This window comes from Phyllobates terribilis, unplaced genomic scaffold (assembly GCF_046119375.1).
Source record: "Phyllobates terribilis strain yellow unplaced genomic scaffold, ASM4611937v1 Scaffold_8__6_contigs__length_399053987, whole genome shotgun sequence".
Classification (NCBI taxonomy): Eukaryota; Metazoa; Chordata; class Amphibia; order Anura; family Dendrobatidae; genus Phyllobates; species Phyllobates terribilis.
Window position 1 is genome coordinate 243,900,186 of NW_027362768.1, and position 14,180 is coordinate 243,914,365.

The 14,180-nt window shown below is 44.9% G+C and overlaps 1 protein-coding gene across 1 annotated transcript in view; it reads left to right on the plus strand.

Annotated features, from left to right (window-relative positions):
* Positions 1–14,180, plus strand: part of PDE4DIP (phosphodiesterase 4D interacting protein) — a 738,656-nt gene that overhangs the window by 178,959 nt on the left and 545,517 nt on the right. Inside the window, exon 4 of the mRNA XM_073644096.1 lies at positions 11,443–11,609. Coding sequence (XP_073500197.1) covers positions 11,443–11,609 — 167 coding nt within the window. The remainder of the gene's footprint in view (positions 1–11,442; positions 11,610–14,180) is intronic.

Consider the following 14,180-nt stretch of genomic DNA (forward strand, 5'->3'; position numbering starts at 1 on the left):
GTAACATCGTTTTTAAGGTTGAAGGAAGACTAAGTCCATCTAGTTCAACCCATAGCCTAACATGTTGATCCAGAGAAAGGCAAAAAAAAAACATGTGGCAAACACCAAGCTCCACATTGGGGAAAAAAATTCCTTCCTGACTCCACATACAGCAATCAGACTGGATCAATGCCATATCAAGGAATCTAGTATATATAAACTGTAATATTATACTTTTCAAGGCATCCAGGCCTTTCTTAAATTTTGGTACTGAATCACTCATTACAACGTCATGCGGCAGAGAGTTCCATAGTCTCACTGCTCTTACAGTAAAGAATCCGCGTCTGTGATTATGATTAAACCTTCTTTCTTCCAGATGTAGAAGATGCCCCTTGTCCCCGTCTCTGGCCTCAGAGTAAAAAGATCAGTAGACAGGTCTTTGTACTGTCCCCTCATATACTTGTACATAGTAATAAGATCACCCCTAAGCCTTCATTTTTCCAAACTAAATAACCCCAAGTGTAATAACCTGTCTTGGTATTGCAGACTCCCCCAGTCCTCTAATAACCTTGGTTGCTCTTCTCTGTACCCGCTCTAGTTCAGCTATGTCTTTCTTATACACCGGAGACCAGAACTGTACACAGTATTCTAAGTGTGGTCGCACTAATGACTTGTATAGAGGTAAAATGATGTTCCCCTCATGAGCATACATGCCTCTTTTAATGCATCCCATTATTTTATTTGCCTTTGCAGCAGCTGCCTGACACTAGCCACCAAACGTGAGCTTGTCGTCCAATATACCCAGGTCTTTTTCAGTGTCAGTTTTGCCCAGTGTTTTACAATTAAGCATATAATTATACATTTTATTTCCTCTGCCCAAGTGCATTACCTTACATTTATCCCCATTAAAGCTCATTTGCCATTTATCAGCCCAAGCTTCTAGTTTACATATATCCTCCTGTAATCTAAAATTGTCCTCCTCTGTATTGATTACCCTGAAGAGTTTAGTGTCATCTGTAAATATTGAAATATTACTCGGTATGCCCCCTACAAGGTCATTAATAAATATGTTAAAAAGAAGCGGGCCCAATACTGACCCCTGTGGAACCCCACTGTTAACTGTGACCCAGTCTGAGTGTGTTCCATTAATAATCACCCTTAGTTTCCTATCATTGAGCCAGTTCTTAACCCACTTACATATTTTTCCCCCATTGTTCTCATTTTATGTATCAACCTTTTGTATGGAACCATATCAAAAGCTTTTGAAAAGTCCATATACACAACATCCACTGCATTTCCTTGGTCCAGTCCAGAACTTACCTCCTCATAAAAGATGATCAGATTAGTTTGATAGGAACGGTCCCTTGTATACCCATGTTGATACTGGGTCATGAGGTTATTCTTCTTCAGACACTCTAGTATAGCATCTCTTAGGAAACCCTCCAGGATTTTACCCACAGTAGAGGTTAAGCTTACTGGCCTATAATTTCCAAGTTCAGTTTTTGTCCCCTTTTTGAATATTGGCACCACATTTGCTATACGCCAGTTCTGTGGTACAGACCCTGTTATTATGGAATCTTTAAACATTAAAAATAATGGTCTATCTATGACGTTACTTAATTCCTGCAGTACTCGCGGGTGTATCCCATCCGGGCCCTGGGATTTGGCAACTTTAGTGATTTTTAGACGCCTGCTGGGTTAAGCAAGTGACATTTAATGGAGAAATTTTGTTATCATTGATCATGTTTTCTGTCATGCGATTTTCTTGTGTAAATACTTTTGAAAAAAAATCATTTAGCATATCTACCATTTCACCCAGACTATTTTTAAGGGGGCCAACACTATTATTTTTTAATTTCTTACTATTTATGTAGTTAAAACCCCTATCAGTAATTTATTATTTTTCCCCCCTCCCCTTATCTCCACCCACAGGGACTCTACATTTTCATTAGATTCACATATATTCTCATGCAAGATGGGTTTTAAGGATAATATTACATATAAACACACCCCCCCTCGCTTGTTTGTACAGTCACTTCTGAACAGACTATAGCCCTGTAAATTAACTGCTCTTTTCCAGCCATGTCTCAGATATCCCCACCATGTCATATTTATTTTCCAACAAAATTAATTCTAATTCCTCCATTTTGTTGGTGAGGCTTCTGGCATTAGTGTACATGCATTTTATGTATCTCTCTGTACCTCTATTCGTTCTTACTATATTGACTGTTCTAACCCCAACCCCAATTTCTTTATTTGTGCCCAGGTCACTATCTGCACTATCGTCCCCACCTATAAAATGAATACCCTCCCCCCCAATCCCTAGTTTAAACACTCCTCCAGCCATTTTCTCCCCCAGCACAGCTGCACCCTCCCCATTAAGGTGCAGCCCGTCCATAGCGTAGAACCTGTAGCCAACTGAGAAGTCGGCCCAGTTCTCCAGGAACCCAAACCCCTCCTTCCTACACCAATTCCTGAGCCACTTAATTATCTCCCTAATCTCCCGTTGCCTCTCTGGCGTGGCACGTGGTACAGGCAGTATTTCATAGAATACCACCTTGGAGGTACTTGCTTTAAACTTGCAGCCTAATTCCCTGAAATCATCTTTAAGGACCTTCCACCTCCCTCTAACTTTGTCATTTGTGCCAATGTGCACCATGACCGCTGGGTCCCCACCAGACCCTCCCAGTAATCTGTCAACCCGATCATCGATGTGCCGGACTAGAGCGTCAGGTAGGCAGCACACTGTTCGATGATCCCTGTCTTTGTGACAGATTGCCCTATCTGTTCCCCTAATAATTGAATCCCCCACTACCAGCACCTGCCTGGCCTGCCCTGCTCTCCTATTTCCCCCTTACTGGAGCTGACACTCCTCCGGCTTTCAGAAGACATGCCTGGCTGCAGCAGTGCTACCCCTGTACTGACACCCCCCTCAACTGCCAACTTTGCAAACTTATTGGGGTGTGCTAGATCAGGACTAGCCTCCCTTGCACTCTTCCCTCTACCCCCCCTTAAAACTGTCACCCAGCTAGCTGCCTCACTGTCCTGCAGCTCCATACTACCACCCTCCCCCACATCTACCCCAGTGAGCAGCTGCTCCGAGAGCAGCAGACTCCTTTCCATATTGTCTATGGATCTCAGTGTTGCCAGCTGCTCATTTAGATCCAGTACCTGGGCTTCCTAACGCACAACGTGCACACATCTCGCAAAGCAGTATGCACCCACGACCGGCTGTTCAAGGATTGCATACATGTGGCAAGATGTACACTGGATAGCATTGTCAATAATGGAGCTCATTTCCTAATGGGGATTGCACTAGACAGAAATGTTAAGTAAAAAGAAATGTAAAGAATGAATAAAATACAGACAGCAATTCAGTCCAAATTCCTCTCTTCCAAACTCCCTGAATCCAAAGTCACTGAATCACAAGTCACACACTTACTTCCATTTGCACTTACGCTCCAGTCACACTCAGCTCGTTCACATTCGCTAAGGAAGAAGATTTAAAGAGGTTTTTTTTGCTTTTTTTTCCCTTTAGCAGCAATCCAACCTACAGCTCAATGCACTTCCAAAGGCATTGACAGTGCAGTGACAGGAATGATTGCTCAATCCAGACACTGATTTTCTGTAATATCCCACCGCTGCCACCAATTTGTCAGGGACGCACAGGGACAACACTGGGGAGATCACACAATATCTCGCTGCTGCCGTCACTCAATATTCACAGGATTGAGCAGGGATTCGCGAGTACACGATCCCGAATACTCACTATGTAGGTATCGGCAAGGGTATGACATCACACCTCTAGATTCCACCACATGGAATATGTGTATATGCCCCGTACAGACACTGTTCGCTTCACGATAGCCCAATTATTGTTATTCGCTGCCACCACCAGCCGAGTTTGAACTATAATACAGGCCTGGCTGGACGCCTGCATTCTGGTAGCGTATAAGGCTTCAGGGGAGGGAACGATTAAAGAGCAAATGAAACAGGACTATTAAATATCATATTTAGTCCAAAAGGGATGCAGTGTTATGAAAAATATGCAAAATTTTACAAAAGGGAACAATTACTGTACAGAATATTCAGTTACACAAAATAAACAGGATTAAAGAGGAAACTTACTATACAGTTCGCAGGGACAACTCAGTATAGGTGGAGGGGAGGCACTCCAGATTTGACCGGTATCGAATGCGATCCTTTGCTATAAAAAATATATACTCCCGGCAATGAGTATGGATCAATCTTCAGTTGGATCTTTTGTGCCGAAGAGGAGACCTGCCCACATGCCACTTGTGCTGACATCATGTGGGCTGGGCTCCACCCTTCATGTTTTTATTAAAAACTCTAACTTTTTCGATAACTTCTCACTGGTTGATAATAGAGGCCCGAAAAAGATACCACTTTTTCCATCTTGCTCCCTAGCCGACCCTGTCACTAAAAACATGGGTCCCGTTATTTTCAGAATTATGGAACTCTAGTTATTTCATATTTCGTGTTGGTGGCGAACATCTGGGGGACCTCTGTTAAATTCCCTTTGACGTCCTGGGAACAATACCTTCTCAGCTAGATGTAGATTTATTGCACGCCTGTGTCTAATTGAGTTTGGTAGCACCTAATGTGCCAGCATTTGCTTCCAAGGCCCTTCTCAGGTGTGTGTTAATTTGCATAGATGCAGTTGGCCAAGTGTCAGCTCTTGGTCCTTTAACAAATACTATAGGGGAGGGTTGAGAGGGGCTTCAGGGGCAGAAAGAATTGTTAATATTTTCTTAATACTTCTATGACACCCCCCTACACACTGAATAAATCCCCCCTCCACACTGAATAACTAGCCTCTCTGCACACTGAATAACCCCCCCCCCTGCACCCTGAATAAATAGTCTCCTGCCCCCAATGCTGAATCTTCGGTATCTTCAGCTCCTTAGCCACAGGAGCACTTACCACCGATGGTCTTCTCTCTTCTGGGCGCTGGCGAGTGACGTCAGCAGCATGATCACATGACCTGATCACATTGCTGATGTCGCTCTAAGCCGACGGTCAGAGTTTCAATTGTACTCGCGTCTAAAAGACGCAAGAGTAATTGAACGGTGGGAGTCGGCATGCTACAGCTTCTGTGAGTCGGCTGTCAGCTTGACACCCGGCTCAGAGATTGGCCAGCTCCGGTCCGGGGGGGGGGGGGGCAGAATGAAACCGCTGGGAGAGACACCTCGGACTACTGCATTAGGTGGCCCGATAGCGCACCCTGCATGCCCCGGCTTCTTCTCCCTAGTTACACCTCTGCCCCAGCCACAATCTGCAGCAGCTGATATTTTCAGGTGTTGTTCATAGGAGTTGTGCCTGCACACAACCTGCTCATGTGAACACCTTCATTTTACTTTCTTTGTACCCAAAAGGGTATCACCCAATGGTCTTGTGTGCTTTTGTCCTCCTACAGTTTTCAGACAAGTTTAACAGATTTAAAGGGAACTAGATTTGCAAGTGCACTGGTTGGTGTACGAGTGCACTTGCATTCTATGAATCCTCTTCATTTTTCCCCACCGGCGCTGACCCCACTTCTAGATCATTATTGGAGATAGATGCACTGCTACATAACATTACTTTTGCTCTCTAATGTCAGTTAAGAAGTAAGCGATTGCATGGCCATAGAGAAGCTAAGAGGAACAATAGGCTGCAAGTGTACTGATATACTGTACCCACCAGTGCACTTGCATACCTGAATTGTTTAGCAATAAAAGACAAAACTCAACAGTACAGTGGATGACACAACAATAAATATATTTCAGAATGTTTTACACTGCTCTTGCGCAGAGGGAGTTTTACTGAAATGTTCCCTCTGAGTAGTGTTTGAGATTGAATAGTACAGGAGATAAAAATATGACCAATAGGTGGAGAAAGATTATATTTCTCTGATAGGATATATTACAATGCTCTTTATCTTCACTTGTACTATTAATTTATTTTGTAGTGTAGTTGGTATATATTGTATGTGTAGTTGATGTGTATAGACTATGCGGCTTGTGTATGTGTAGTCTATACTTTGTGTATTGTGTATATGTGAGGTAATGTATGCAGTGTGATTAGTATATGTATTATGTACAGTACAGACCAAAAGTTTGGACACACCTTCTCATTTCAAGATTTTTCTGTATTTTCATGACTATGAAAATTGTACATTCACACTGAAGGCATCAAAACTATGAATTAACACATGTGGAATTATATACTTAACAAAAAAGAGTGAAACAACTGAAAATATGTCTTATATTCTAGGTTCTTCAAAGTAGCCACCTTTTGCTTTGATGACTGCTTTGCACACTCTTGGCATTCTCTTCATGAGCTTCAAGAGGTAGTCACCGGAAATGGTTTTCACTTCACAGGTGTGCCCTGTCAGGTTTAATAAGTGGGATTTCTTGCCTTATAAATGGGGTTGGGAACATCAGTTGTGTTGTGCAGAAGTCAGGTGGATACACAGCTGATAGTCCTACTGAATAGACTGTTAGAATTTGTATTATGGCAAGAAAAATGCAGCTAAGTAAAGAAAAACGAGTGGCCATCATTACTTTAAGAAATGAAGGTCAGTCAGTCCGAAAAATTGGGCAAACTTTGAAAGTGTCCCCAAGTGCAGTTGCAAAAGCGATCAAGCGCTACAAAGAAACTGGCTCACATAAGGACCGCCCCAGGAAAGGAAGACCAAGAGTCACCTCTGCTTCTGAGGATAAGTTTATCCGAGTCACCAGCCTCAGAAATCGCAGGTTAACAGCAGCTCAGATTAGAGACCAGGTCAATGCCACACAGAGTTCTAGCAGCAGACACATCTCTACAACAACTGTTAAGAGGAGACTATGTGCAGTAGGCCTTCATGGTAAAATGGCTGCTAGGAAACCACTGCTAAGGACAAGCAACAAGCAGAAGAGACTTGTTTGGGCTAAAGAACACAAGGAATGGACATTAGACCAGTGAAAATCTGTGCTTTGGTCTGATGAGTCCAAATTTGAGATATTTGGTTCCAACAACCGTGTCTTTGTGCGACGCAGAAAAGGTGAACGGATGGACTCTACATGCCTGGTTCCCACCATGAAACATGGAGGAGGAGGTGTGATGGTGTGGGGTGCTTTGCTGGTGACATTGTTGGGGATTTATTCAAAATTGAAGGCATGCTGAACCAGCATGGCTACCACAGCATCTTGCAGCGGCATGCTATTCCATCCGGTTTGCGTTTAGTTGGACCATCATTTATTTTTCAACAGGACAATGACCCCAAACACACCTCCAGGCTGTGTAAGGGCTATTTGACCAAGAACGAGAGTGATGGGGTGCTACGCCAGATGACCTGGCCTCCACAGTCACAAGACCTGAACCCAATCGAGATGGTTTGTGGTGAGCTGGACCGCAGAGTGAAGGCAAAAGGGCCAACAAGTGCTAAGCATCTCTGGGAACTCCTTCAAGATTGTTGGAAGACCATTTCCGGTGACTACCTCTTGAAGCTCATCAAGAGAATGCCAAGAGTGTGCAAAGCAGTCATCAAAGCAAAAGGTGGCTACTTTGAAGAACCTAGAATATAAGACATATTTTCAGCTGTTTCACACTTTTTTGTTAAGTATATAATTCCACATGTGTTAATTCATAGTTTTGATGCCTTCAGTGTGAATGTACAATTTTCATAGTCATGAAAATACAGAAAAATCTTTAAATGAGAAGGTGTGTCCAAACTTTTGGTCTGTACTGTATGTAGTGTATGTATTGTCTGCTTTGTTTGTAGTGTACTGTATATTGTAGTGTCTATAGTGTATTAATATGTGGTGTTGTTTGCTGTGTGTAGAATATTTTCAGTGTATGCTGTGTGAATAGTGTATGTATTGTGTGTGTGTGAGTGAGTCCAGCACTCTGTGCGATTCACTGAATTTGATTCACAAAAGTAATGCATTTTGGCATCTATGTTATTACACCAAGCTTTTAGACCTCCAGTGGTTGTGATGAACCAAATTCAGATACCCCTAAAACCATAAAACCATTAATTTTTAAAAATAAAAAATAAATAAAACAGATATGAATTTTCCCATAAAACATATTTCATTCTGCTAGGACACAAAATAGTAAAAAGTCACCAAGGATCAACATGAAGCAATAACATACACCTAAACTGCTACCTACTTGGATAGAGATGGTTATTAGCCTTTAGTACTTCAGCTCCACGAATCTTTAAAGAGGTAATCCAGGCATAGGCGCTGCGTGCTGTGAGGATTCTCCGGTGCCCGCAGCTGGCTGTCAAGTAACCGCAAGTATGCGATTTACATACTTCTGGCCACATTTCAACTAGCTGTGTCTGGCCCCACACAATAAGCTTACATTGAGAGATGCTGACGCGTCCCCAGGGCCGTGGGGTACTCGGCAGGCGGGCCTCTGATTGCTGGGGGATATCACGGTGGCTGACCCGGTCCGTGGCCCAGGACGGTCAACCAAAAAGGGGAATTATTTATAGGGGATTTGTAAAGTGTTTGTGACGCCACCTGTGGAATGCGGCTAAAGGGAGCCGCCGCTGCGGAGCAGTCCTCTGAGGCAGATGTTAGGGCAGCTTATGATGGAATGGCTCCCCACAGGTGGAGCGGGCCTCAGGGCAGTGTAGGGGTAATGGATGGTGGTACAGGGGAGAGACGGCCAGGGCGGTTCAGGAAGAAATGACGGACACTCACACGGGGGTTCGTTTCGGTACCTTTACTGGTGTAGATACAGGTATGGTCCAGGGTACTCGGTAGGCAGGGTGCACTTCTGGACTCTCCCCAGTGAGTGGGTATAGGGCCTCCTGATCCGTTGCTTCCACTTTCTAAGCTTCTGACCTGCCTGGAGCTAGGCCTGGCTTAATTACTGTCTCTCTCTCTCACTTGCACCTGCTGACCTGGTGGTAGGGCCTTCTCTTGGAGATCACTCTCCCTGGTCGCTGGGGCCTCCGTGACTCCTAGCCCTGGTACAGTAGTCAGCGTTGGTTGGCCTGGGACTTGTAGTCCTGCAGGTATCCTGTGGTCCCTACTGGGTGTAAAGGGTCCCTGTAGGAGCAGACCCGGTGTCCGGTGTATATTTTGGGGTGAGCCTGGTACGCTCCTCTGCCCCCTCAACTCCTCTCTCCTTTCCTCTTTGTCGTCGGCCGCACTCAGGGCCCTCACTACGGCAGCAGCAGACGAGCTGCGTCTTCGCTGCTCTCAGTGTCAGCATGCTCTCAGACTAAACACTGCACTGAGTTGCCTGGCTCCACCCTCCATATTTATATCCCTATCAGGGCTCCTTCTGGTGGTCTGAGGTGGTAGGGTGGAGGTGTGTGACTGTGTGAGGGCCTCTTGTGCAGAAGTCCATCCATGCACCCTACTGGGTTCTGTGGCACCTGTGCGTAGCAGGGCGCCACAATGCCACACACATCTAGGTGGCATGTGGCCGCATGTATGTGTAGCACCCCGAGGGTTCGGCCGCTGTAGGGGTATTGCACCTCTGCCAGAGGTGTGATATTCCACTCCCGGGTAAGGATGGAGTATGGACCAGGGCTCAGTTAGCTGCATGCATCACACACACCCCATTTCCGGGGGACAGCTCAACGGTGCTCCCATTTATACAGTAATGCAGGCACGACAGACCATGTCCCCGGCTGGAGTGGGGAGGGGGGAGGAAAACCCAGTGATGTAGGAGCAGAAGGGGACGGTTTCTGAGCATAGGTAGGAGCTCACTGGGTGCTGGTCACCTGAGCTCACACTCAGAGGGGAGGTATAAAAGGTGGGCACCATCTTAGTACAGGGGTCAGTTCAGAGTGAGAGAGGAAGACAGGGAGTGGAGGCTCTGTAGGAGCTCTGCTCAAAGGCAGGCCTAGGGTGAAGGCCGGAGCCTGGGAGGAGAAGGAGAAGTAGGCCTGGAGAAGAGGCCGAGGGAAGGAGGAGAAGAAGGAACAGGAAAGGAGAAGAAGTGACAGAGAAACAGAAGGGCTCAGAAACAAGAAGGCAGAGGGGACCCTAAGGACCAACGTGAAATCGGGTGACGGGTCAGGCAAGAAAAGGGTATCGGATCCCAAATTGGTGGAGGTAAATTATCCCTCAGCCAAGAACCGGAGGTCGTGATCATCACTTGGTGCGACCTCCTGCTAAACCTTGCTAGGAAGGCACCATATAGAATAGCGGGAAACGGGGCCCACGTTTACCCGCATAGATCCGCGGCAGCTGGACAAAAGCTAGGTCACTGGTGGGGCAAGAGCCAGAGGAAGGATAGAAGGGAGTCCTGTGCCATACTCCTGAATTGCCTGGGGGTTGACCGAGTCCCTCACCTGGTGGACGCAGCACGGCTTGGGCAGTCACTACCTGTACAGAAGTGGCTTGGAGTATACGAACTGTGAGTAAAAGACCCTGGGCTGCAACACGTTGGGACGCCCTGCACCATCACCCCCACCATCTACACCTCGCTGCCCTGAGGCTACACTCCTCCCGTAGGGAGTCGTACTATTCCCTGCTGCACCCACAACACCAGCCTCAGCGGTCTGCACTGCAGCGGCGGTTAGCCCTAACCGCAATCCACGGGTGGCGTAGTCGGACATTGCAAAGCACATAGTAGACTACCACTGGTCTGACCACCCTGAGTCAAGGACCGGGTTGCCACTACTATCCCCATCATTACACTGAAGCCCGGTTCCGAGTGCCCCAAGGCCCAGGGGGCGAGTCATATGCAAATGACATACTTGCAGTCACGCTCCCGTTGCAGGCACTGAAAAACCTTCATAGCGCGCAGCAGGCTTACCGTTGTCCAGAAATTCCTGGACAGTCTGTAAAAATTGAGCACTTTTATCTAGTCTGTAAAAAAATGTTTATGCATCCGTGATTTTTTTTAAAACTGAAGAAAATTGCACAGGTTTTTATGACTATATTCATTATCCTTTTGCAGTTCACTGTAAATGGAGCTAATGTCTTCATATAGAATTTATAGTCTAAGGACATCAATTATTTATAATCTTAATGAATTATTATGGTCGTCTAATGTGTCCATAAAAAAAATTGGCTCTCCATGATTGTTTGAGATTATTGTTCATGATTGTTTGAATTAACACCTTTAATTAGTAATCTAAACATGAAAAAACATCCTGCATGAGCCACTGATTAAGATTCCAAAGCTTCATTGGAGGCCCAGTAGCGTACTGTAAATATGCTGATGAGGTGCTTGGTGCAAATCAGCACGGCATTACAAATCTCGCACAGTCTTAAACATTTTTCCTTACACTGTTCCTATAAATACTGTCCAGTGAGTGATTATCATGCACCAGTGGTAATTCCGTGCAAACTCGGTGTGACCCCCACAAGGTCCAAAACAATACATTTTCTGGTGAATCAGAATCTTTGGTATCATTACTGTCCCTATAAATGTCAATATTCTTGGGTGTTTGTATTAATGCTTTGCTGCATAGTTTCTACTAATGTTTCGATCTATGCTTATTTTCAGGAGGTCAAACTCGCTATGGACGAAGCAGATCGGATGTCTGCTTTAGCTGAAACCGAGAAAGAAAACTGCCTCAAGCTAAAAAAAACTATTGAAGGATTTACTGCAGATATGACAGAGGCAAGGCTATTGCAGAAGAACTATTGTACTATATTATCTGAAAAAGACAGGTACTTATCAGCATTTATAGCTCTGAAACATTTGGAAAAAAGAGAATAATGAGTATTTATGTATACATTTTTTTTTTTTCTTCAATTTTTTTTATTTTAGTTTATTTATTGTTTTGTCAATCAACAAAGATTGATATTGACAAACAAGTTTATTTCAGTAAACTAAATATCATGTGTGTCCGCTATTAAGGAAAATGAATATTCACTGCTCTCCGCGCTCATAGCTCCGGGTGTTGGGAGCAATGAATATTCCAGCAGCTGACATCTGTGTGTGGGGGCGCATGGCAGTGACGTCATGAGCTGTGCCGCATACAAGCTGAAGTCAGTTGCTGGCATCAGAAGAGGGACGCCGTACTGCAAGGGAGTGCAGGGAATGTGCGTAGAATCATTTATTTTTTTTATGTGTGCGGCATGATGGGAGACATATATACCAGGATAGGGGGGCCATATATACAGTGGGGAAAATAATTATTTGATACACTGCCGACTTTGCAAGTTTTCCCACCTACAAAGAATGGAGAGGTCTGTAATTTTTTTTGTAGGTACACTTCCACTGTGAGAGACAGAATCTAAAAAGAAAAAACAGAAAATCAAATTGTATGATTTTTACATAATTAATTTGCATTTTATTGCATGAAATAAGTATTTGATACAATAGAAAAACAGAACTTAATATTTTGTACAGAAACCTTTGTTTGCAATTGCAGAGGTCAGACATTTTCTGTAGTTCTTGATCCCATTTGCACACACTGAAGCAGGGATTTTGGTCCATTCCTCCATACAGATCTTCTCCAGATCTTTCAGGTTCGGGGCTATCGCTGGGCAACATTGAGTTTCAGCTCCCTCCAACGATTTTCAATAAGGTTCAGGTCTGGAAACTGGCTAGGCCACTCCAGGACCTTGAAATGCTTCTTACGGAGCCACTCTTTAGTTGCCCTAGCTGTGTGTTTCAGGTCATTGTCATGCTGGAAGACATAGCCATGACCCATCTTCAATGCTCTTACTGAGGGAAGGAGGTTGCTGGCCAAAATCTCATGATACATGACCCCATCCATCTTTCCAGAAAAGCACCCCAAATGTATGATGTTTCCTCCACCATGCTTCATGTTTGGGATGGTGCTCTTGGGGTTGTACTCATCCTTCTATTTTATACAAGTGGAGTTGATACCAACAAGTTCTATTTTGGTCTCATCTGACTACATGACCTTCTCGCATGCCTCCTCCTCTGGATCATCCAGACGGTCATTGGCGAACTTCAAACAGGCCTGGACATGTCCTGGCGTGAGCAGGAGGACCTTGCGTGTCCTGCGGGATTTTAATCCATGACGGCGTCGTGTGTTACTAACGGTAATGTTTGAGACCGTGGTCTCAGCTCTCTTCAGGTCATTGACCAGGTCCTCCCGTGTAGTTCTGGGCTGATTCCTGATGTTTCTCAGAATCATTCTAATCCCACAATGCGTGATCTTGCATGATGCCCCATTCCGAGGAAGATTGACAGTCATCTTGTGTTTCTTCCATTTTCTAATAATTGCGCCAACAGTTGTTGCCTTCTCACCAAGCTGCTTGCCTATTGTCCTGTAGCCCATCCCAGCCCTGTGCAGGTCTACAATTTTCTCCCTGGTGTCCTTAGACAGCTGTTTGGTCTTGTCCATGGTGGAGAGGTTGGAGTGTGATTGATTGAGTGTGTGTGTGCAGGTGTCTTTTATACAAGTAACGAGTTCAAACAGGTGCAATTAACACTGGTAAAGAGTGCAAACTTCAAAACTGTACCAATGACCATCTGGATGATTCAAAGGAGGCATGGGAGAAGATCACGTGGTCAGATGAGACCAAAATATAACTTTTTGGTATCAACTCCACTCGCCGTGTTTGGTGGAAGAAGGATGAGTACAATCCCAAGAACACCATCCCAACTGTGAAGCATGGTGGGGAAACATTATACTTTGGGGGCGCTTTTCTGCAAAAGGGGCAGGACGACTGCACCATATTGAAGGGAGGATAAATGGGGTCATGTATCTCGAGATTTTGGTCAATAACCTCCTTCCCTCCTGTAAGAGTATTGAAGATGGGTGGTGGCTGGGTCTTCCAGCATGACAATGACCTGAAACACACAGCCAGGGCAACTAAGGAGAGGTTCTATAAGAAGCATTTTAAGGTCCTGGAGTGGCCTAGCCAGTCTCCAGACCCGAATCCAATAGAAAACCTTTGGAGGAAGTTTAAACTCAATATTGCCCAGCGACAGCCCTGAAACCTGAAAGATCTGGAGAAGATCTGTATGGAGGAGTGGGAAAAAGTTCCTGCTGCAGTGTGTGCAAACTTGGTCAAGAACTACAGGAAACGTCTGACCTCTGTAATTGCAAACAAAGGTTTCTGTAGCAAATATTAAGGCTATGTGCCCACGATGCAGAAATGAAGCAGAAAATTTCTGCAGCATTTCTGCATCTCCCTGGCAGATTGTGCATGCGTTTTTCCCGCCAAATATATGCGGATTTGAAGCGTTATTCACATGCGTTTCCGCATGCGGATTGACAAGCGCTTTCCAGGCGATTTTAGCATCACTTGGAAAGTGCT